General features: G+C 41.5%; 1 protein-coding gene across 3 annotated transcripts; it reads right to left on the reverse strand.

The window, feature by feature from the left end:
• Positions 1–502: 502 nt before the first annotated feature.
• Positions 503–23,891, reverse strand: egfl8 (EGF like domain multiple 8). 3 transcript variants are annotated; one of them, XM_008105911.3, is made up of 9 exons: positions 23,080–23,367; positions 21,055–21,191; positions 19,297–19,416; positions 18,018–18,130; positions 15,705–15,800; positions 13,216–13,380; positions 6,771–6,847; positions 3,985–4,126; positions 503–1,806 (listed from the first exon to the last, which is right to left on the reverse strand). In XM_008105911.3, exons 2-9 carry the CDS (start codon positions 21,153–21,155, stop codon positions 1,757–1,759), a joined length of 864 nt encoding a protein of 287 aa, XP_008104118.2. In that variant the 5' UTR covers positions 21,156–21,191; positions 23,080–23,367; the 3' UTR covers positions 503–1,756. The 3 variants fall into 3 exon arrangements, with proteins under 3 accessions (XP_008104118.2, XP_062829720.1, XP_062829719.1); XM_062973649.1 differs by lacking the exon at positions 503–1,806 and having other exon boundaries at positions 3,375–4,126; positions 23,080–23,888; XM_062973650.1 differs by lacking the exons at positions 503–1,806; positions 15,705–15,800 and having other exon boundaries at positions 3,372–4,126; positions 23,080–23,891.

The raw sequence follows: 23,891 nt of genomic DNA on the forward strand, positions 1-23,891 counted from the left end.
ATTGTCAAAACACAAGGCATCCAAGAAGGCAGAATCCTGTAGAGGGATTGCTTCAGGCCCAGAAAGTCCCCATCCACTCTGTTGTTTTTCAAAATGCCTCAATACATAGAGCACTCTTAAAAGCCAATAATGGCGCATTCCATAAATTATTTATGAGTTGGAGGAATTATGGAGAACATTCTCCTGGCAGGAGTCTGAAGCGAAATAAATCAATTAATAAAAATAGCCAGTGTAGAATGTGAAGGTAAGTGGCTAAGAGCAGGATACTTTACGTATTGAAGGAGTTAAAAGAGGAACTGTATCGGTTGAGTTAGCTTAAGAGGATGCCTGGCTGCATCGGAGGAACGAGTTCAATTTATACAAGGTAACGAGGAAAAACAAAGCAACTGAGGCAGTGTGTTAGGAGGAAGCAAAGATGGAGAAATACACATTAGTGTTTTACATTTTGGCAAAGAAACCACAGCAGGGTAGTGGGGAAACCAGAGACTATTTAAAGAGCACGCTGGGCAGGAGATCTCTTTACTTTAAAATGGAATACAATTCAGCTATAATTAATCATGTTTAGATCTTTAGAGCCAAACATTAGCAATCATATACACTCTTATTAAACTTGATAGTACAGTCACCCGTCTACATTCGCTGGAGTTAGGGGCACAGGCCTCCTGTAAAAGTAAAACCACAAATTTGAATAAGCTGGGTCGTTGTAATTCTTCCGGGCTGCATGGCCATAACATTCTCTCAAGCATTCTCTCCTGACGTTTCACCCACATCTATGGCAGGCATCCTCAGTTTGGTGGTCCCAATATAGACTTGTCCACAGCTGCATGGTACATATACTAATCAAGGTGACAAAAGGCAACATTCACACGTACCTCAAACAGACAAGAGTTCTTTCCAACACCCTGGATACTCCACAGATACATAAACCTCACACTTAGTTTCCAACAGACTCCGCAACCTCTGAGAATGCCTGCCATAGATGTGGGCAAAACGTCAGGAGAGAATGCTTCTAGAACATGGCCATACAGCCCAGAAGACTCACAACAACCCAGTGATTCCGGCCATGAAATTTTCGACAACACTTTAAATAAACTGTTTTTTTAACCTCAAGATATACCTCTACAAATCTCTAGGTCCCCCATCATAATTTCTGCTGTTGACCAATCCATGAATAATCAAATTTGTAAGTGTAGAGGGCTGACTATACTTACTACTGAGTTTACATAGGGGATTATAATATTTCAAGCTCCTTAAAGGTGCCTTGTCAGTTATTTTTGTGTTGGCCTTGAATGCTTCAAGAAGATCTCCGATTTTAAAGCTTACTTCCATCAATATGACATTACTTAATCAATCCTGTAGAAGGGCTCAAATACCCAAAGCAAAATAGATTCTATCTGATCTTGGAAGCTGAGCGAGGTCAGCCCTGATTAATACTTGGAGGGGAGAGCACCAACAAATACCAGAAGCTGTGCGCTATAGTTTGGAGGAAGGAATTGTCAAAACCACCTTTGAGTATCCCTACAAAATGCATGGGGTCTCTGTAAATCAACAGGTGACTTGGCAGCACATACACACAGTCCTGTACAACTCTTCTCCTTCCATATAGTTTGCTCTCTGTTAGTGATAGGTGTCCACTAGCATAAATAAGGGAGAAGGTATTAACTTGAATTCTGCAAAACAATTGCCACCAGCATGCAGTTAGAAGTCAGCAGGCAGGTTTCCCATCAATCCACTTCTGACTCCAAGGATGCAGGTATCACCGGGCGATGTCATAGCCAAAGCCGTTTTTGCCGTTCTGACAGGCACCTAGGAGTAAAGTCAGGGAAAGAAAAAGAGGGGCTTAAGAAGCAAGGTGGTGATCATCAGTATCCTGCAAGAAGAGCTCTGTCTGCTTTGGGAGCCTACTTCAAGTAATATGGCATCAGTTAACCCTGTATAAGGTCTTAAATGAGTCCCCAGTGGCGCAGCGTGTTAAAGCACTGAGCTGCTGAACTTGCTGACCAAAAGGTCGCAGGTTCGAATCTAAGAGCGGAATGAGCGCCCGCTGTTAGCCCCAGCTTCTGCCAACCTAGCAGTTCAAAAACATGCAAATGTGAGTAGATCAATAGGTACAGCTCCCGCGGGAAGGTAACAGCGCTCCATGCAGTCATGCCGGTCACATGGAGGTGTCTATGGACAACACCGGCTCTTCAGCTTAGAAATGGAGATGAGCACCAACCCCCAGCGTCGGACACGATTGGACTTATTGTCAGGGGAAAACCTTTACCTTTACCCTAAGGTCTTAAATGCCCTAAAGGCACTAGATTCTGTCTGATCTTGGAACCCACATCTCCCAAATTCTGGGCCACTAACCATATACTTTGTTGCTATTTGGACATTGCATTTTTAAGTACCTGAAGCTAAAATATTGCCTGCAATGAAAAGTGATGATGTGGGATAGACATTTCGCCATATGCAATATAATCTGCTGCTCTAGAGACTAGGGGCTCTTCTACATTGACCGCTTAGGTTGGTTTGGAACCAGTTTGGCAAAAACTGTGCAGGTGATTAGATTGATATTTCTGGGACAGGTTTGAGGCCAAGAGTGTGATGGCATTAACTACAGAATGTGGCCTTAGGTTGGTTCCAGAATCTGCAGCATCCATCACTTGACAGTCACCAGAGAATGTGGGGTTTCCCCCATTTCCTTGGTGAGATGTGCACCAGCACTCTGGAGATATGAAAGGTGGAAGGGGAAATAAAAAATGCCAGTTAGCAGTGGAGATAATAAATGACCTGTCCTAAGGGTCAATTGGCCTCTACTATTTGGATATGCCCTTGGAGATTTTTTTGGCAGATCCTCGTGTTCCAAATGTTACAAACCACTCCAGTGCAGTTGGGTATCTACAATGAGCTTCAGATTTTAAGGAGCCTGTTTCGCTGGCAATGTGCTTTATATTTGGGGCTCAATATCCATTAATGGCTTATATTGGACTTCTCTCTCAATTTTGATTTATGTGCTTAACTCCCCTTAATTCATAAAATACAAATGGGGAAAGAATGAAAACTAAGGGTGCATCCTCATCGTAGAATGAATTAAGTTTGACACTACTTTAATGGCCATGAAATTATGGGATCTGGGGATGCATCAGCACTCTTTGTCAGAAAAAGCTAAAGACTTTGTGAAACTACAATTCCCAGGAATGCAAACTTTGAGCCATGGCAATTAAAGTGGTGTCAAACTACTTTTTTCATTGCCTTTGATCAAATTCATGAAAGTCAAAGTTGTAAATGGAGAGGTCTGACCAAAATATGAAAAAGTTGAAATCCAAAATAAATCTGTTGCCAAGCATTTTGGATAAGAGATACTCAACCAGCATTTAATGTTATGATATTGTATTTGGTATAAACTATTTTTAGAGGGCTGAAAAAATACCTTAAAATATCCAAAATAAAATAGTAAAAAAGTGAAGAGTGGGTGGCATCAAACTCTAGCTTCTGCTTAAAAACCTCCACAGAAGGAGAGTCAACCATGCTTCAAGGCAGCAACATAGTTTACAGTTGAACAGCTCTTAAAGTCAGGAATGTCTTCCTCATTGTACAGGAAACTGTGTGCTTTGGAGGTGTGTATATTGTAGCTGCTACAGTTTGAAGCTAACTTCAAATTTGATCATATGTTCCGTGTAGATGTTCCCTAGCACATGGAACAAAAGATTAAAACTGCAAAAAAGAGATTTAACTTAAACATTAGGACCAAGTTCTTGAATGTAAGAGCTGGCAGTGGAAGAAGCTGCCTCTCAATTCGGTGGAGTCTCCTTCTATTGAGATTTTTAAAACAGAGGTTGGGTGGCCATTTGTCAGGAGTTCTTAGAAGCTGTATTCCTGCCTGGCAGAATGTGGTTGGACTGTATGGTCCTTGAGGGATCTTTTCCAACTCTGATTCCAATATGTTATCGTGATTGCAGGTAGGAAACGAGACATATCTGAGATCTTGCTGATACTCACAGTCTCCCAATTTCTCCTCAAGAAAAAGGAGCTGGTCACTGAGCGACTCCACCTGGTCCAGGTAACGGAGGCGACTCCACATCTCTTTCATCTGGGCGGGCTCCAGGGTCGAGGGTAAGACGGAGATGGCCCGTTCAAGGCGCTATTGACAAACAGGAAATGCCAAAATTTTCTTGGAACCACACAAGTCTTGCCAACTGGTAACCCACCTTCTGCAGATGTCCCCTCTCCTCATACTACAGTATCATTCTGAGTGAACAGAAATGATGGAGTTGAGAGTGTGATGGGGAAAGGGTTTCAAGCTGAAAAGTGTGGTATGCTTATTTTTCGGTTTGCCATAATGGGTGACATGTGAAGAAAAGCATACAAGTTAGAAAAGTTACTTTTTGGACTAGTGTTCTCAAGAGTCAGCCAGACATTATTTTTGGGTAATATAGTTAACCCTCCCCATTCTATGGGGTTAGGTCCACAGTAGCCCTATGAAAGTGACAAAACACAAATAAAGAAATTACTATATTTTTGGGTTGTTGTGTTTTTCTGGGCTGTGTGGCCATGTTCCAGAAGCATTATCTTCAGGAAAGAATACTTCTGGAACATGGCCATACAGCCTGGAAAACACACAACAACCCTGTGATTCCGGCCATGAAAGCCTTCGACGATACTATATTTTTATCTGAGAGAACACCTCTTTAGAGGTTTCTGGATCTTCCAACACAACTCTCTTCTCACCTTCCAGTGGAAGCTGACCGCAGAATTGCACTGGAGGATCTAGAGATTGCTAGAGAGGTGTTTTCAAGCATGACCGGAGAAAGGTCTTCATGCATGACCGGAGAAAGTTGAGCACAGAGTCACACTAGAAGACCTAAATATTCTTAATCAAGTCTGTAAACAATCAAAATCACAGAAGTCAAAAGTGCAATAGCTCGGTCCAGGCTACTTGACTGATGGCATCTCCTTTTATAAACCAGCCCGGGCACCGCAGTCAGCGGAGGAGGCTCTGCTCTCGGTCCCACCCCATCCCAAATACGGCTGGTCAGAATGAGAGAGAGGGCCTTCTCTGTGGTCACCCCCCATCTCTGGAACTCCTTTCGTAAAGAAATAAAGCGGGCCCCTCCCTCCTTTCCTTAAAAATCAACTGAAGACCTACTTCTGCTCACTAGCATATGGAGAGGAGGAGGATTAGTCGATGAGTGACCACTACAGGGCCCTGGTTGAGAACGACCTTGTATCTAGACTCTGCTAGCCCAATTTACTACCATAGGCCACATAACTTTGTGAAGTCCAGTTGGCTTCTGTAAATTAATGTGGACTTTTTCAGATTTTATGTCATTATATAATTATTGTCTGACTATGTTGGTTTAAATTATTAATGCTAGGTTTAATTCATTGATCTTAGTTATAATTTGATGTTAGGTTTTAATTGCTGTTTTCATATGTGGGGTTTTCCTGGGATTTTATGTCAGTATTTGTTTGTTTTATGGAGACATTGAATGTTTGCCATTGTATGTTAGAGATAGGGTGGAATACAAATAAAGTTGTTTGTTGTTGTTGTTGTTGTTGTTGTTGTTGTTGTTGTTGTTGTTGTTGTTGTTATATATGACTGCACAGCTCTAGCATTCCATCACCCAGCATTGCAGCCGCGATGTTTGCAGGATTTCAGAAACCAGAATCCAAAAAAGTTATTCTTCCAAGCTCTCAGACACATCCTTTGTCCCTCTGAATTCTCAAGATGCCTTCTGCGCACACGCCTTGCAAATCAAATGCTAGATTCATTCTGTGTGTTTCTGCTAAATGCCTCTGCCCTGATCTTTGCTGCCTGGAGGAATGTCATGTTGAAATGCTGGCAGCGTATGTTCTGTGTTCTCTGTCTGTCATTTTCGCTCAGGGTTTCATTGTCTTCCTTGGGTTTACAATAATTATGTTCTTGTATGGGTCTTGACAGTGAATCTAGTTTTATTTGAAAGCTGGCTAAAGTGGCACTGCCATACTTGGAGTACATCAGAAGATGGCATGGCTCTTAGAAAAGAAGAAACCAGCATAAAATAGTGGTTTGAGTGTAGGATCATGACCCTGGAGACCATGGTTCAAAACCCCACTTAGCCATGAAACTCCACTGTGTCACCTTGGGAAAGTCACTATTTCTCTGTCCCAAACATTCCTGTAATAGGGTCCAAAATGACTTGAAAGCACACAACAGCAACAAATACTGTAGAATTAGTGCTGTTTCACACCACTTATCTGTCATGGCTCAATGTTATGGAATTACAGGAGTTTTACAAAGTCTTTCACCTTCTCTGTCAAAGGATGCTGGTTTCTTCTATGATTCCATACCCTTGAGACATGACAGTTACAGTGATGTCTAACTGCATTAATGCTACAATGTAGATGCACCCAGAGTGGAAGCCAATAGGAAAAGAGGTAGACAGGTGGAGAGACCCAATTAAGGAAGCCCCAGCCCTGATTTTGCAAGACCTAAGCAGGGCAGACAATAACCAAGGATCTTGCAGGTCTCCCATTCATAAGCCTTCTAGGTCTTCCAGCACAATTTGATAGCCAACTTCTATTGAAAGCTAAACATAGAATTGCACTGAAGTGTCTAGAGATTCCAAGAGCTGTTCTCTGTAGAAATATCTCGGTTCTCGAAGAAGTAGACCATAGAGTCACACTGGATTATTTTAGCTGCCAAGAGATTCCTTCAAAGAACATTATTAATAAAATCCATGGATAATCAAATCAGCAAAAGTCAAAGATGCAAGTGTGGAGGGACAACTGTACGAAGATCTCACCTCTTCCAGCTGCTCCACTTTGGCTTGAAGCTCCTGGATCTCATTCGGGATTGTCTCTTGAATCCCTAAAACTTGACCTGGAAGGAGGGAGAAAAATGATGAACATAGCTGGAATGAAATCCCAAATGTGTTATTGTCCTGTTTTGTCTTTCAAGAACAGTCTTAAAATACTGTGGTAGATAAATGAAAACTGCTTTTACTTCAGCAAAACATGAAGAACAGCACACTCAGTGGAATGATGCAAAAGAAAGCCAGGAAGTCTTAGGGTAAACACAGTTCTTAGTCTCTGATAAATTCCGAAATCAAATAGCAGTCTTACTTCAGACATAGAAAAAGCAATAAATCCTTAGAAGCAGTTTCCCAGATGCAGACTCGAAGCAGGCACAAGGGGAGCGAAGGCTTAGGCATTAGAGTCAGTTTGTTACCAGCAAAAGCTGGCTGCACCTGCTTCTGCTTTACAGCCCTGAGTCCCCTCACAGCTGCTAGGGCAGTTCCTAATTACTCAGCTGCATTTCTGGCAGCTATTCTAGCTGAATGACGTCTCTGCTCTGTTTCCTTTCACCTCTCCTGAAATGTGGGTACTTCCAAAATCTCTTCCTCAAATTCCAACTCACCCTCAGATTCATGAACACATTCCTGCTCCCCTTCCTCTTCAGAAGAAGAGGAATCCCTAACAGTTATGCGGGAAGAAATTGGGTCAGGCGCTCAACTGGAGATAACCAGTGTAGTGTAGTGATTTGAATGATAGACTATGATTTCAGTCCACACTCAGCTATGGAAACCCACCAAGTGACCCTAGTCAAATCCCACTCTCTCAATCTATAAAAATGGGGAAAACAAATTCCTCTGAACAAATCATGGGAAGAAAATTCAATTATTAGGGTCGCCTTAGGGTGGCCAAAAGTCAGAACAACTTGAAGACACACAACAACATCATGCTATTTGCTATCAAGCTTACTTTTGACTTTGATTAACCCGATGAATTCGAGACCACCAAGAACTGTAATTCACCACCCGCTCAGATCTGCTAAAGAACACCTCTCTAGAAATCACCAGGCCCTGTAGCACAATTTTGTAATCAACATCAGCCAGACATCGTGATCATATGGTCATGTTCCAGCAGAAGCTGATATTAAGTTGCTAGGGAACCAAGAGATTTGTGGAGATAACATTTTAATTAAATCTGTGAATAATCAGAATAATAGTCAAACCCGCAAATCTAGGTGGCCGACTGTAGTATACGTTTGGCTCTGGATTTTAAAGACAAGGAGTCAGGATTTGGGGTTAGAGCCTTCTAGATCCAAGTGGTTACAGCTGGCCATCAATATTAGGCTTATTTTGATTATTGGCAGATTTAATTTGTGGATTCATCCCCAGATGTTTTTGGCCTTCAACTCCAAGAAATCCTAATAGCTGGTAAACTAGCTGGGATTTCTGGGAGTTGTAGGCGAAAAACATCTGGGGACCCCAGGTTGAGAACCATTGCTCTAGGTCAATGATGGGCAACCTTTTGCACTTGGTGTATCAAATTTCACCAAAAAACCTAGCATGATTTGGGGGTGTCCACTTCGAGAGAGAAAACGTAATTTCACAATATATATAGTTTAAATAACAAAAAATAATAATTGTAATATATAACTGTATTTAATAAATCAAAAACTATTTACTACCATTATTTCCATGTACAACAATCTATGGTACCTCTTGCAGTTTCCACGCTAATTTCTCTCTAGTTTCAATGTAGTCATGAATAATGAATAATATAATAATATGCTACAATAATAATAGAATAATAAATGAATGATTACACACACACACACACACTCATGTAATGTGCATAATTCCCATGGAGTAAGAAACAAAACCACTGGACCAAATCACACCAAATTTGGCCACAAAAGACATTAGTCATCCAATCAATCTGCATGCGGCAGCGTGTCAGCAAAAATGGCTAGGCGTGTCAGTGCTGACATGCGTGTCATAGGTTGGCCATCACTGCTCTAGGTCTTCCACAGCAATTCTGTGATCAGCTTTACTGTGTGACCTTAGGCAAATCACATTACTTCAGCCAAAGAAAACTCTGTGATAGGATTGCTTTAGGATTGTGAGAAGTTTGAACCAACTTGAAGGCACACAGCAACCATTGTCAGCCTTTTAGAATGGGAAAATGCCTTGTGCAGTTTCTAGGAAATCCCTCAACCTCTAGTTGAAAAACATTATGAGAAAAGAGGAACTATTTAACCATTCCTTTTTTCAAAATGTTTTCTTTGGTATTATGGGAGAGACTCAAATGCAGCCACCGACACAAGCATGGCCAAACATACCTTCTTCTGAAAAGACTTCAGAAAGGGATGAATTCTCAACAAACTCTAAACTGCAGAATCAATTCAGTTTGATACGAATTGAACAACCATGGCTCAATGCTATGGAGTTGTAGTTTGGTGAGGCTCCAGCCCTCTTTGGCAGAGAGGGCTAAAGACCTTGTCAAAGTAAAACTCCCAGGATTCCATAGCATTGAACCATGTCAGTTCAAATGGTGTCAAACTTTGTCAATTCTACAGTATAGAGATGCCCTCTGGCTGCTTTCCTTGGCTCCACCTTTGAACTGTATTGGACTATTGTGTTTATTTAGAGGAGATTCATGTCTCCCATTTGAAATCTATATGAATATGGACATTTATTCAGAATAGAGATAAGTTGTATCTTTATATTGTGTATATAAACAATAAACCTGTTGAACGATACCACATTTGATGTTTCAAAAATAACAATAACATAATACTTTGTGTATCTTAGTTATAGATATCTGTGTTTCAAATATATTCACTTTTGAATTGTGTTCCTACAATTTTCAGGGCCTGAACCTCAAGACCTGAACCATGACTTTATACACACATACTGTGTTTCCCCGAAAATAAGACAGTGTCTTATATTAATTTTTGCTCCCAAAGATGCTCTAGGTCTTATTTTCAGGGGATGTCTTATTTTTCCATGAAGAAAAATTCACATTTATTTTTGAACAAAAAAATGAACATTTATTATATACTGTACAGTAGTTGTCATCATAAACCAGCATAACCAGACAAATTGTGAATCCTATCAAGAATTTCTTATTACTACCAATATTTCAATGTACAACACTTTATGGTACGTACATTTACCAATCCTGCATGTTCTGGTGTTCTGTTCATTGGGCATGCTTTCAAACAAAAACTTTGCTAGGTCTTACTTTCGGGGGAGGCCTTATATTTAGCAATTCAGCAAAACCTCTATTAGGTCTTATTTTCTGGGGATGTCTTATTTTAGGTGAAAAAGTGTAACTAAATTCACATAGTGTACTAGAAAAACAAAACAGAACTTCTACACATTTTACAGGTTGAGCATATCTCATCCAGAAATCCAAAATGCTCTGAAATCCAAAACTTCCTATACAGGTGGCTGAAAAAGATGAAAGCTTTGCTTTCTGATGATTCAGTCTGTACAAACTTTGATTTGTGCACAAAATTATTTAAAATATTGCAAAACATTACCTCCAGGCTATGCATATGAGTGATGTATGAAACGTAAATGAATGTCTGCTAGCAACATGGATCCCCCCAAGAGAGCTCATTATGCATGGATATGCAAAGGAAGGTGTTCCAGAAATTTCCAAAGCACTTCTGATAAGAAATGCGCAACCTGTGCCTCCCAGAACTGCTTCATTTATTCTACTAGTCATGAAGTCAGAATAAGGAGTTCTTCTAAAAGTCAGAGCCTGACTCCACATCTACACAAAGTGTAACTTTTTGGGGTTGTTGTGTGTTTTCCAGGCTGTATGGCCATTTTCCAAAAGTATTCTCTCCTGACGTTTCGCCCACATCTATGGCAGGCATCCTCAGAGGATGTCCGCCATAGATGTGGGCAAAACGTCAGGAGAGAATACTTCTACAACATGGCCATACAGCTCGGAAAACACACAACAACCCTGTGATTCCAGCCATGAAATCCTTTGACAACGCATTGTAACTTTTTGGACTGCAGCTTCCAGAATCCTTTGTACCAGTGGAGGATTTGGGGATTGTGGTGTAAACATTTAACATTTCGAAGCTCTGCTCAACATTTTATTTATAAGTTCTCCTTTCTGACCTCTTAAGATTGCACCAGGTTTCTGATTTAACATTCACCATGACTCCCTTCCCAACCATAAAGGCTAGCAACTTGTTTTTACCAAGGAAATTGGTGGTTTTACTCGGGATGTTGACACAGTGGGGTTTAAAATATTGTTGTGTAATTGGGAAATACATAAATGTTGTTGAGTGTCTACTGTCTACCACCTACAACTCTTTGTAAGAAGAGACAAGGAAGTTGTGTAACGATATACACCACCCTTTTTAGTCATGGCAGCAATGGCATTTTAAGCAAATGCATAAGTTCACCCTCACGTGATCAGTATTACTGCATACTCTAAACACAATAAAACAAAAGTCATAATGTTCAGTCAGCCAGCATGGCATCATGGCTTGAGTGCTGAGCCATCATGTAGGACAGGGTTCAAATCCCCATTTGGCCAAGACAACAAACTAGATGAACCTGGGCAAGACGCTCCCTCTAAGCCTGGAATATATGGCAGTGTGGACTCAGATAACCCAGTTCAAAGCAGATATTGTGGGATTTTCTCCCTTGATGTTTTGGGTTATATGGCTGTGTGGAAGGGCTCTCAGTGAGAAGGAATAATCCTTTTCATTGTTGTTTGGCTTAACTCTGAAACAGAGAACTATGTCCTTGACATTTGACAAGCTGTGAGTAACTGTAAGGTAAAGGTAAACGTTTTCCCCTGACGTTAAGTCCAGTCGTGGCCGACTCTGGGGGCTGGTGCTCATCTCCATTTCTAAGCTGAAGAGCCGGCGTTGTCCGTAGACACCTCCAAGGTCATGTGGCTGGCATGACTGCATGGAGCGCCGTTACCTTCCCACCAGAGCGGTACCTATTGATCTACTCACATTGGCATATTTTCGAACTGCTAGGTTGGCAGGAGCTGGAGCTAACAGCGGGCGCTCACTCCGCTCCCAGGATTTGAACCTGGGACCTTTCGGTCTGCAAGTTCAGCAGCTCAGTGCTTTAACACACCGCCACCGGGGCTCCTTTCATGAGTAACTGTGGTCCATGCTTAATGCCTAAATGCCTAATGTGATGACCAAGGGGCATCTCTGAGGTCCCTTTATTTATTTGTTTGTTTGTTTGTTTGTTTGTTTACAGCATTTATATTTCTCCCTTCTCACCCCAAAGGGGACTCAGGGCGGATCACATTACACATATAGGCAAACATTCAATGCCTTTTAACATAGAACAAAGACAAGACAAACATAGGCTCCGAGCGGGCCTCGAACTCATGACATCCTGGTCAGAGTGATTCATTGCAGCTGGTTGCAGCTGGCTTGCTCTCCCGCCTGCGCCACAGCCCGGGCCTTTCACACAGCCATATAACCCAGAATATCAAGGCAGATAATCCACAATATCTGCTTTGAACTGGATTATCTGAGTCCACACTGCCATATAATCCAGTTCAATGTGGATTTTATACAGCTGTGTGGAAGAAACCTAGAGTGTCAGGATTTGGCCAAGAGATCTCAGGGCTTGTATTATCCTGAGATGGTAACCCTGGCTAGAGCTTACCGATACTGATCCCTTAGGTTGGCATAGAGCTGTATCAGTCCCATGGTGGCCGAACATTGCATAGGGCTGATGTAACGAGGAAAGACCATACCCGCCACCAATTCAGCATTGGACATGCCAAATTGACCCCACAGTATTGGTCAGTGTAGATCCGACCATTGACAACCCTCTTCTGAACAAACCTTGCCATGGAAAACCCATGATAGGGTTGCCATAAGTCTGAAACAAGTTGAAGGCTTGCAACAATAGGTATAATAACGACAAATCCCTAATTGGTGTCTATTTAACCACTTCTGTAGAAAGCACAGTGCATTTCATTTAAAGCTGAGTAAGAAATACACTGCTTTATGAGGCACTTGAATTTTACTTCAAACAGTTTATTGCTGGGAAGCTCTCCAAAAGTAGTTGAAATTCTCTTTCTGGTGTTTTGAAACCATTGACTAACCCGCTGGAGCAAAGGAAAATTCGTTATCCGGAATTCTGAAATCCAAAGTCAAATCTACATTCCATTTTGGTCAGCAAGTTCAGCAGCTCAGTGGATTAACCCGCTGCGCCACCAGGGACTGGGTTTAGGAGCCCCGAAATACGTCAGCATAATTGATGTTCCAGCCATACGCAAAACAAATATTGTCCTTCCTAGAGTTCTGTGATATAAAAATAATTTTAAAAAATGAAACAGTACTTGCAAACCATTACACCAGACTCTTTCTACAAATAACGATGCCATACTCTATGAAATGCACTGTACTTTTCTCCAACTCTAAATTGCCCTTCCCAACATTATGATACCTACCTTTGATGCTGAGCAAAGGGGCAGCCTGGGCTGTGGGAAGGACACGGCAGCTCTTGCCATCTGGCTCCAAGGCATAGCCAGGATTGCATTGGCAGTAATAGCTCCCCTCAGTGTTAACACAGTGTTGTTGACAAAAATCAATGGATGCCCGGCATTCATCCACATCTAGGGAGAAAAAAAGGAATTGGTAACAAGTTTAAGAAGCTGTGTGTGTGATTATTGCAGTTCTTGAGTTGGAGTGTTGGAGCCTTTTTCTCTGGAAGTTTTTAAGCAGAGGCTTAGGCCCCTTCCACACAGCTGTATAAAATCCACATTGAACTGGATTATATGGCAGTGTGGACTCAGATGGGCCCCTGGTGGTGGCGCAGTATGTTAAAGCGCTGAACTTGCAGACTGAAAGGTCCCAGGTTCAAATCCCGGAGCAGAATGAGCACCTGCTGTTAGCCCTAGCTCCTGCCAACCTATTTATTTATTTACAGCATTTATATTCCGCCCTTCTCACCCTGAAGGGGACTCAGGGCGGATCACATTACACATATAGGCAAACATTCAATGCCTTTTAACATAGAACAAAGACAAACATAGGCTCCGAGCAGGGCTCGAACTCATGACCTCCTGGTCAGAGTGATTCATTGCAGTTAATTGCAGCTGGCTTGCTCTCCCACCTGCGCCACAGCCCGGGCCTAGCAGTTCGAAAGAGTAGGTCAATAGGTACTGCTCCAGCGGGAAGGTAACAGCGCTCCATGCAGTCATGCCAGCCACATGACCTTGGAGGTGTCTTTGGACAATGCTGGCTCTTCGGCTTAGAAATGGAGATGAGCACCAACCCCCAGAGTCAGTCACGACTGGACTTAACGTCAGGGGAAAACCTTTACCTTAACTATGGACTCAGATAATCCGGTTCAAAGCAGATATTGTGGATTATCTTCCTTGATATTGTGGGTTATATGGCTGTGTGGAAGAGCCCTAAGTGGCCATCTGTCGGGAGTCTTTGATTTGTTCCTGCATGGCAAAATGGAGTTGGACTAGATGGTCTTCCGGATCTCTTCCAGCTCTATGTTTCTATTATTTAAGTTACCTTTGACTTTTTAATTTATTTATTATTTATTTACCATATTTATATCCTGCCTTTCTCTAACCCAAAGGGGACTCAAGGCAGCTTACAAACGGCACATATACAGTGCCTTGAGCATAAAACACAGACATGAAATAGAATTATAAAAATTAAAACAGACATAAAACGTAATTAAAATACATTCCAATACGAGACACGACATCCAAAGGCAAACCTTATGGTAAATCTAAGGCTCATCTACACTGCCATTGTTATACAGGATTATACAGCAAGGTAGACATCATATAATCTAGTTCAATGTGGTTCGATCTGCATTATATGAGTCTACACTGACCATATAGTTCTGTTCAAACTGCATTATATGGCAGTGTTGATGGGGCCTAAGAATGAGAGACCTTCATGTCACTTTATGCACTTTATTGCTCATTTCTTGCAGACTCCGAGCCATGGCTTCCTTTACTGAGTCCATCAATCTAGGGACCCTTCTACATAGCCATATAACCCAGAATATCAAGGCAGAATAACCCACAATATCTGCTTTGAACTGGGTTATCTGAGTCCACACTGCCATATATCCCAGTTCAAAGCAGATATTGTGGGAATTTATTCAGCTGTGTGGAAGGAGCCTAGAATGCAACATCCTTCTTTTCCTCCTACCCTTCCAAGTATTATCTTTTCTAGTAAATCTTGTCTTCTCTCTATATGTCCAATGTACAGCAGTCTCGGTTTAGTCATCTTGGCATCTAGAAAGAATTCCTGCCTAATTTGCTCTGGGACCCGTGTGTTTGTCCTTGTGTATTATCTTACTATTATCATCATTGTGTACACCTAATGTTAAATATTCTGTATTTAATATTACTATAGGAGGCAAGCCTGGAAAGCCTCAATGGTCATAGCCCTTGTGGGAGAAATCAAAACTAGAAAAGTGGCTTTCAACTTTGTAGAAGAAGCTCCAAGGAGCAGGTGAATCCTGCTTGTGTGTTATTGCTTTATACGATTGAATGTTTTACTATTTATTAGCATTACTTAATTTATTGTATTGTATGGCATTGCATATTTGACTTCTTATGCTGTAAGCCGCCCTGAGTCCCCATGGGGAGATGGGATGGGATATAAATATAAATAAAGTTTGTTGTTGTTGTGTGCATGAACTCTCCAGTAATTGCAACCTGCATCTACACTAGAACTAATAAGAGTTTGACACCAATTTAGCTGCAGTGGTTCAATGCTATGGGAGTTGTAATTTTACATTGTCTTCAGCCTTTTCTGCCAAATACAACTCCCAGGATTCCTGAGCCATGGCAGTCAAAGTGGTGTCAAACTGCATTCATTCTACAGTGCAGAGCCAGCTGATGTCAGCCACCAAATTGAAGATGGGACAGACAACAGAGCAAACCCCCCAGCTTCCACTTACCAACGTGGCAGTACCGTCCACCCCATCCTGGTTGGCACTGACACTTGTTTGGCTGGGCACAGATGCCTCCATTCTGGCATGGCTTGTGACACATAGCTAGAGGGAAAAAGTGATACACTTTTGGTATTGCAATGGGAACACTGAAGTAGGCGAGGACCTTGGTGAATTAGGGGACCCTAAACAACTGCAAAATTCTTGTTGAAGGCTTTCATGGCCAGAATCACAAGGTTGTTGTGTGTTTTCCAGGCAGTATGGCCATGTTCCAGAAGCATTCTCTCCTGACATTTCACCCACATCTATGGCAGAAATCCTCAGAGGTTATACCTCACAACCTCTGATAGAACCATAGAATAGTAGAGTTGGAAGAGACCTCATGGGCCATCCAGTCCAACCCCCTCTGCCACAGATGTGGGTGAAAGGTCAGGAGAGAATGCTTCTGGAACATTTATTTATTTATTTATTATTCAAACTTATATGCCGCCACTCCCCTAGGGCTCGGGGCGGCCATACAGCCCAGAAAACATACAACACCCGTGCAAAAATTCTTGTTGCTTTGTGCCTTCAAGCATATCCAACTTATGATGACTCTAAGGCTTCACCTGAGGTTTAGAAAGTGAGATTTCCCTAATATCAACCAGTGAGTTTCCATGGCTAAGTGGATATTCAAGTCCTGTTTTCCAGCGTTTTATGCCCTATCTACACTGGCATATAATGCAGTTTCAAACTGTGTTGTATGGTCACTGTAGACTTATATATTGCAGTTCAATGCAGATGAACTATATATAAAATATATGATTCTACACTGACCATATAATGCAGTTTGAAACTGCATCATACGGCCGTGCAGATGGAGCCATAGTACAGCACTGAAGTCACTGACTAGACCATGCTAACGCTCTTTTAAAAATTACATTGTTAGTATCATTGTTCCAAATATTTATATTCATTGTTATAGTTGCATTTTTCCTTTCTAAAATGTAAACATCATGGCTACTTTTAAGAGTTTCTTTATAAACTAGAACGCTTCGGGCCCCATTCATCTCACTGTCTGCTCAACACACAAAACAAAACCCAAGGCAGTAGCAAAAAGTATCACTTGAACCAGGAGATTTTTCTCTTCCCTTACTGTATGAGATTATATTGCTACAAAATTTCCAAAGGAAATGTAACATTCAGGCCCCATCTACACTGCTATATAATGCAGTTTCATAATGCAATTTAATTGCATTAAGATGCATTATATGGCAGTACAGACTCATATAATGCAGTTTAATGCAGTTAAACCGCATTCTGAAACCTGATTATATGGCAGTATAGAGGGAGCCATAGGGCTGGGTTTAGCATAGCGAGCTAAACCGCTGTGCTGCAGAAAATCCTACTGATTGAAAGGTTGGCAGTTTGAGTCCGGGTCGAGGTGAGCACCCACCATCAGCCCCAGCTCACCTGTCTACCTAGCAGATCGAAAGTAGAAGTGCAAGTAGATAAATAGGTACCGCTTTTAGCGGGGAGGTAATAAAAAAGGACATCGATTGGGAGGAAGCTTGTCGGCATGGAAGATGGAGCGACAGCAACCACACACACATCCCAAGCCGGAGTCAAAAACTGCCTCCAAGATGCCGGAAATAAGATGGGGAATGACTTTACCCCTGTTTGTGTATTGTCTGTCCTTTTAAATTGTATAACTGCACTGAATGTTTGCCAAATGTGTGTTCTGTAATCCACCCTTAGGGGAGATGGAGAGGAATATAAATAAAGTATATTATTATTATTATTATTATTATTATTATTATTATTATTATTATTATTATTATCCTTTGAAATTTGTGGGTTGCACTTTTACAGATCCATGGATTTGATTAATATGTCCTCTTTAGGAATCTCTTGCTTCTTCAGCACGATTCTATGGTCAACTTCTGCAGAGGCTGGAATAGCAGGAGTGCAGTTGACCCACTGATTTGTTATGTTTTATTTGCTTTGTATAATGAGGCATTGAATTTGTGCCTAAATGTATGTTGTAAGCCACTCTGAGTCCCCTGCGGGGTGAGAAGAGTGGGATAGAAATGAAGATGATAATAATAATAATAATAATAATAATAATAATAATAATAATAATAATAATAATAATATGGCTCCAGGAGCCTGGTGAATACAAAAATTCATGGATGCTCAAGTCCCATTGTGTACAATGGTGTAGAAAAATGGTTTCTCTTCTATAAAATGACAAAATCAAGGTTGGATACATGGATACAGATTGCATATATATTGCACTATGCTAGCATCCATTGGTGCTTTATGGGGGCATTCCAGACTCACCTTCCTCACACTTGGTGTCTCCAAGGTGCCGCTTCTTCCAACCTTGGCAGCAGATGACGTTGCTCTGCAAAATCTCCTTCTTCACTTGCCGAGTGGCTATTCTGTAAGTGGTCCTAAAAGAGAGAGTCCCAATGTTGAGGAAGGGGACATCATATTGAAAAGGGGCCAGAGATTAGGACACATAACAATGGATTCATAGTGAAGGAAAGGAGTTTCCACTTAAACATTAGGAAAAAAATCCTAACTTTAAGAGCCGTTCAGCTGTGAACAATGCTGCTGCCTTGTAGCGTGGTGGTTTTTAAGCTGAAGCTGGAGTTCAATGCCACTCACTCTTCACTTTTTTTACTATTTTATTTTGGCTATTTTTAGGTTATCTTTTAGAACAAGTCCTCTAAAGATAATATACACCAAATACAATATCATAGCATTAAATGCTGGTTGAATATCTCTTACCCAAAATGCTTGGCAACAGATTTATTTTGGATTTCAATGTTTTCATATTTTGGAATAACTACAGTCAGCCCTCTCCATTTACAACTTTGACTTTCATGAATTTGATCAAAAGTAATGGAAAAAAAAGAACTGTTTGATACCACTTTAATTCCCATGGCTCAAAGGTTTGCATTCCTGAGAATTGTAGTTTCACAAAGTCTTTATTTATTAATTAATTACATTTATTACAATATTTATATCCCGCCCTTCTCACCCATAGGGGACTCTGGCAAAGAGTTCTGGTGCATCCCTAAATCCCATAATTTTGTGGTCATTAAAGCAGTGTCAAACTTAATTCATTCTACAATGAGGATGCACCTTTAGTTTTAATTCTTTACTCATTTGTATTTTTAACCCCTTAACTTTTTGCCTTCTTGAACATGAAAGCATTTGTTCATCTTTAGTTCATTCTTATCAGAAATAAACATATTTCTCACTCATCCTGGGCAGGAGCTGCAGTGGCGCAATGGGTAAACCCTTGTGCCGGCTGAACTGCTGACCTGAAGGTCGGCAGTTTGAATCCATGAGATTGGGTGAGCTCCCATCTGTCAGGCCTAGCTTCTCATGCGAGGACATGAGAGAAGCCTCCCAGCAGGATGGTAACACATCCAGGCATCCTCTGGGCAATGTCTTTGCAGATAGCCAATTCTCTCACACCAGAAGCGACTTGCAGTATGTTCGTTTCTGACACAATAAACAAACCCATCCTGGGCTTCAGCCCTTTTCCAAAAACACACCAAGTATAAGCACATGCCATGTTTCTTATGTAAAGATGGTCTTCATATACCTGTAAGTGCTGCATATCCGAGGTCCTGGGCACGTTTTTAAGTAGGGTTGGTGCTGAGGTTTGGCATACGTCTCATTGTAGACTAAGGGGATCCGTAATGTATTTCGGGCACAGACTCGGCTGCAGGTAGGGGGGAAAAAAAGAATAAGGATCCAATATTGGGAGAAGAGTGGAATATGCATTCAGCAAGCAAAGAAATTGTCTTATTTTCAGGGATGGAGCTGCAAGGAGAATAAAATGAGGGCATTTTTCATCTAAAGAACAATCTTACCCTTCCAATTGAGTTTTTCTTCAATCTTCAAATCTTCAGTATTGCAATAAATTCCCATTTCAGCTGAGCATTAGAAATACAGTTTGGGCATCCAAAGAACAGCCAACATATTGAATGGCATAGTTTTAGTATGAACAGTTCTCATTGATTTTGGATGCATCTACACTGTAGAATGAATGCAAGCACCACCTTAATAGCTATGGCTCAATGATGTGTTGATCTTGAGCAGGGGTCCTCAAACTTTTTAAGTGGAGGGCCGATTCATGGTCCCTCAGATTGTTGAGGGGCCAAATTATCATTTGAAAAAAAAATACAAACAAATTCCTATGCACACTGCTCATGTCTTATTTGTAGTGAAAAAAAATAAATAGCATTATATATTACTATATTGCACTATACCATTATACCATAATAATATTATTAGTAATATTACATTTAATATTTAATATATAATTAATATTATTATATTATACAATATCATTATATTGTATTATTATTATTAGCCACCCTGAGTCTGCTATTGGGTGAGAAGGGCGAGGTAGAAATACTGTAATAAATAAATAAATATTATATTGTATTACATTATAATATTATTATCAATATTATATGTGTACACAATATATAATATTATTGCCATATTATTCATTTACAATATTTCATTCACAATATTAGTAAATGAAAGAACAATACAATATTTAAAAATAAAAACAATTTTAACCAACATACTGTAAACTTATCAGGATTTCAGTGGGAAGTGTGGGCCTGCTTTTGGCCAATGAGATAGTCAAGAAGGATTGTCGTGTGCCTTCAAGTCATTTCAGACTTTGGGTGAGCCTCAATCTAAAACTGAGGGTGGGGGCCAGGTAAATGGCCTTGGAGGGCCGCATCCGGCCCCCGGGCCTTAGTTTGGGGACCCCTGATCTTGAGTCTTATCAGCCAAACTACAACTCCCAGAAATCCATATCATTGAGCTATGGCAGCTACAGTGGTGCCAAACTGCATTTATTCCACAGTGTAGATACACTGAGTTGCTTGATTGTATGGAAGGATAATGGTGAATTATCTTTCTTTGGAAGTCTTAGGGCAGATAGACACCTCCCAAGAGTTTTCAGGCCCCATGTACATTGCCATATAATGCAGTTTCAAAATTCAGGTTAACAGTGTAGACTCATATAATTCAGTTCCATGCAGTTCAATCTGCATTATATAGGGCTGGATCTACACTGTCATACATCCCAGGATCTGATCCCAGATTATCTTCTTATCTGACAGTGTAGACTCATATAATCCAATACAAATCAGATATAGGGTACAGGGTAGTGTCGATCCAGCCAGTCTACACTGACCATTATAATACAGTTAAAACCACATTGTGTGGCAGTATAGATGAGACTTTAGTTGTTTGTTCCTGCATGGCAGAATGAGTTGGACTAAATGGCCCTTGGAGTCCCTTCCCATTCAAAAAGACTGCACTTTTCTTTTCTTACCCTTTGGTCTGTTTGCTCTGTCCAACGGCTTCTTTCAGTAGGAAGAGAACAAAGAGCTGCCAACAGAAGAAAGCTGCGAGAAAAGTTCCCGACTTTCCCATATCAAAGCCAGCAGAACAGTATTCAAAATTCAAAATCTGTAGGGAAGAAAAGGAGGTTTTGGTGAAGCAGACTGAAAGGAACACGGCCGCAGTCCCCAAATATTTTCCGAGCTGTACGATCATGTTCCAGAAGCATTGTCTCCTTAATTTTCACCCACATCTATGGCAGGCATCCTCGGAGGTTGTGAGGTCTGTGACAGACTTCACAACCTCTGAGGATGACTGCCATAGATGTGGGCGAAACGTCAGGAGACAATGCTTCTGGAACATGATCGTACAGCTCGGAAAACTCACAGTAACCCAGTGATTCCAGCCATGAAAGCTTTTGACAACACATGATTGCTATTACTTTTTCCCTTTTCTGTTTCTTGACAGCTGTGTTTGTACTATGAATTCCAAAGTTAAATTCAAGGTCAATGCCCACCAAACCCTTCCAGTATTTTCTGTTGGTCATGCGAGTTCTGTGTGACAAGTTTGCTTCAGTTCCATCATTTATGGAGTTCACAATGCTCTTTGATTTTAGGTGAACTATAAATCCCAGCAACTACAACTCCCAAATGACAAAATCAACCCTGCTCCAACCCCACCAACATTCAAATTTGGTTTTATCGGCTATTTGGGCCAAATTTGGCCCAGTGAATGAAAATACATCCTGCATATCAGATATTTACAAATCATAACAGTAGCAAAATTACAATTATGAAATAGCAATGAAAATAATTTGAAGGTTTGGGGTCACCACAACACGAGGAACTGTATTAAGGCATTGCGGCATTAGGAAGGTTGAGAACCACTGGTGTAGATGCACCTTGAGATATAGAGCAGTGGATCCAAACTGCAGGAGAAGAGGTTCCACTTCAAATGTAGAACAGATGGAGTTTGACACCACTTCAGCTGCTATGACTTAATGCTACAGAAACCCGGGAGTTGTGTTTTGGTTACGGTATTTATTTGAAGCAAATTGAGAAAACATTTATATTATATAAAAAACCACAAAGTTAAAAACTTGGCATTATGCTAAATTTACTTTGACCAGAAGCTGGCCACTTCAAGTGACTCTGGTGTAGCTGTAAGATCCTCCATTGTGCATGTGGCAGGGCTCAGACTGCTATATAATGTTTGTGTTGTTTTTATGATTGGAAACTGCACTGAGTCCCATCCGGGAGATAGGGCGGTATATAAATAAAGTTTAATTTTTTATTATTATTGTACTAAGTGGTCTGTGGTTTGCTCTTCTCTATACAGCACATACCAGAAGCGACTTGCCATATGTGTTTTCGTGAGGCACCAGAAAATGCTAAAGAGCTTTCGAAACTACATCACCACTATCCCATAGCACTGAGCCACAGTGGTGTCAAAGCCCATTCATTCTACAATCTGGGTGCACCCAAAGATCACCATCCTGGGAGTTGTCATCTCCAAAAGCAAATTTCCCGAAATGTATGTACATCTATAATGGAAAATTAATGTTGTTTGACACCTCTTTAACTGCTATGTCTCAATGCAATGGAATCACGGCACCTGTAGTTTTACAAGGTCTTCCATCTTCTCTCGTCAAACTACAACTCCCAGAATTTCACAGCATGGAGCCATGACAGTTCCAGAGGCATCCAATGCCATTCATTCTACAGTGTAGATCAGGCATGGCAAACTTTAGCCCTCTCTCCAGGTGTTTTGGACTTCAACTCCCACAATTCCTAACAGCCTACTGGCTGTTAGGAATTGTGGGAGTTGAAGTCCAAAACACCTGGAGAGAGGGCCAAAGTTTGCCATGCCTGATGTAGAATAAAAGAATCATAGAGTTGGAAGAGACCACAAAGGCCATCCAGTCCAACCAACTGCTGTGCAAGAACACAAAAAATAAAGCTCCTTCAGTTTCAAGCTGTGCAACAAAGTTTTTTCTACAAACACACACACACAGTACCTGTTTCTTTTGCTCTCCCTCTGCCTTGGCTCTTTCCCAACTGTGTATCTGGATGCCCCTTCAAAACCTCAATCGGACGGCTGTCTGCTCCATCTGTGTGCGTTCCAGCTAGACGTTCTTTGTGTGCCTGTGTGATGTGATGTGAAGCCGCCAAGTCTTCCCCACCTCTTTTGGACGGCGTCCATCCTCCCCTGCAGAAGCTGCAAAGCCCCCACCCACCTCTGGCTGATGCCCCCTGGCATTTCGTCCCCTTGGCATGACTCACGGCCCCCTTGACCCCAAACCCGTCGAGGAGGCGGGCGCCCCAGACAGGGCTCCATTGTCCCTTCTCCACCCCCTTGGGATTCCTCATTCTCCCCATAGAACAAACCCTCTCATTGTCACTCTCAGGGTCCCTGGAATCGCACAAGAAGACCTTTTCCCCATCCCCAAACAAGGCCGGGATCTTTGGGGTGTCTTTGTGTGTGTGTGCTGGAATTTCAGGGTGTTTGCTTCTGGCAACGAAAGCCAGAGAGGTTTGGAGAGCAGGCACCGTCTGGGCATTTACAATAGGACAAAGGCAGGAACTGGATCCAGGCTGTGACGGAAAAAGATCGCCCACAGATGTCGGCCTTTAAAACAAACCAACTGGCTACAGCCACACGCATTGTCTCCCACAGTCCTTGTGCATGAAGGGGCCGGCTGGAGACTTGGGTGGGCTTGGTGGAGCGGAGAGGAGGGGGCAAACGCCTTCAAGCACCCCTTCCCCTCCATCTCTTCTTGGCCTCGAGATGCCTGACCTTTCTTTTCTATGCCTGCTCTCCACTCTTAAC

The sequence above is a fragment of the Anolis carolinensis genome, chromosome 2 (assembly GCF_035594765.1).
Source record: "Anolis carolinensis isolate JA03-04 chromosome 2, rAnoCar3.1.pri, whole genome shotgun sequence".
In the NCBI taxonomy this organism is placed as follows: Eukaryota; Metazoa; Chordata; class Lepidosauria; order Squamata; family Dactyloidae; genus Anolis; species Anolis carolinensis.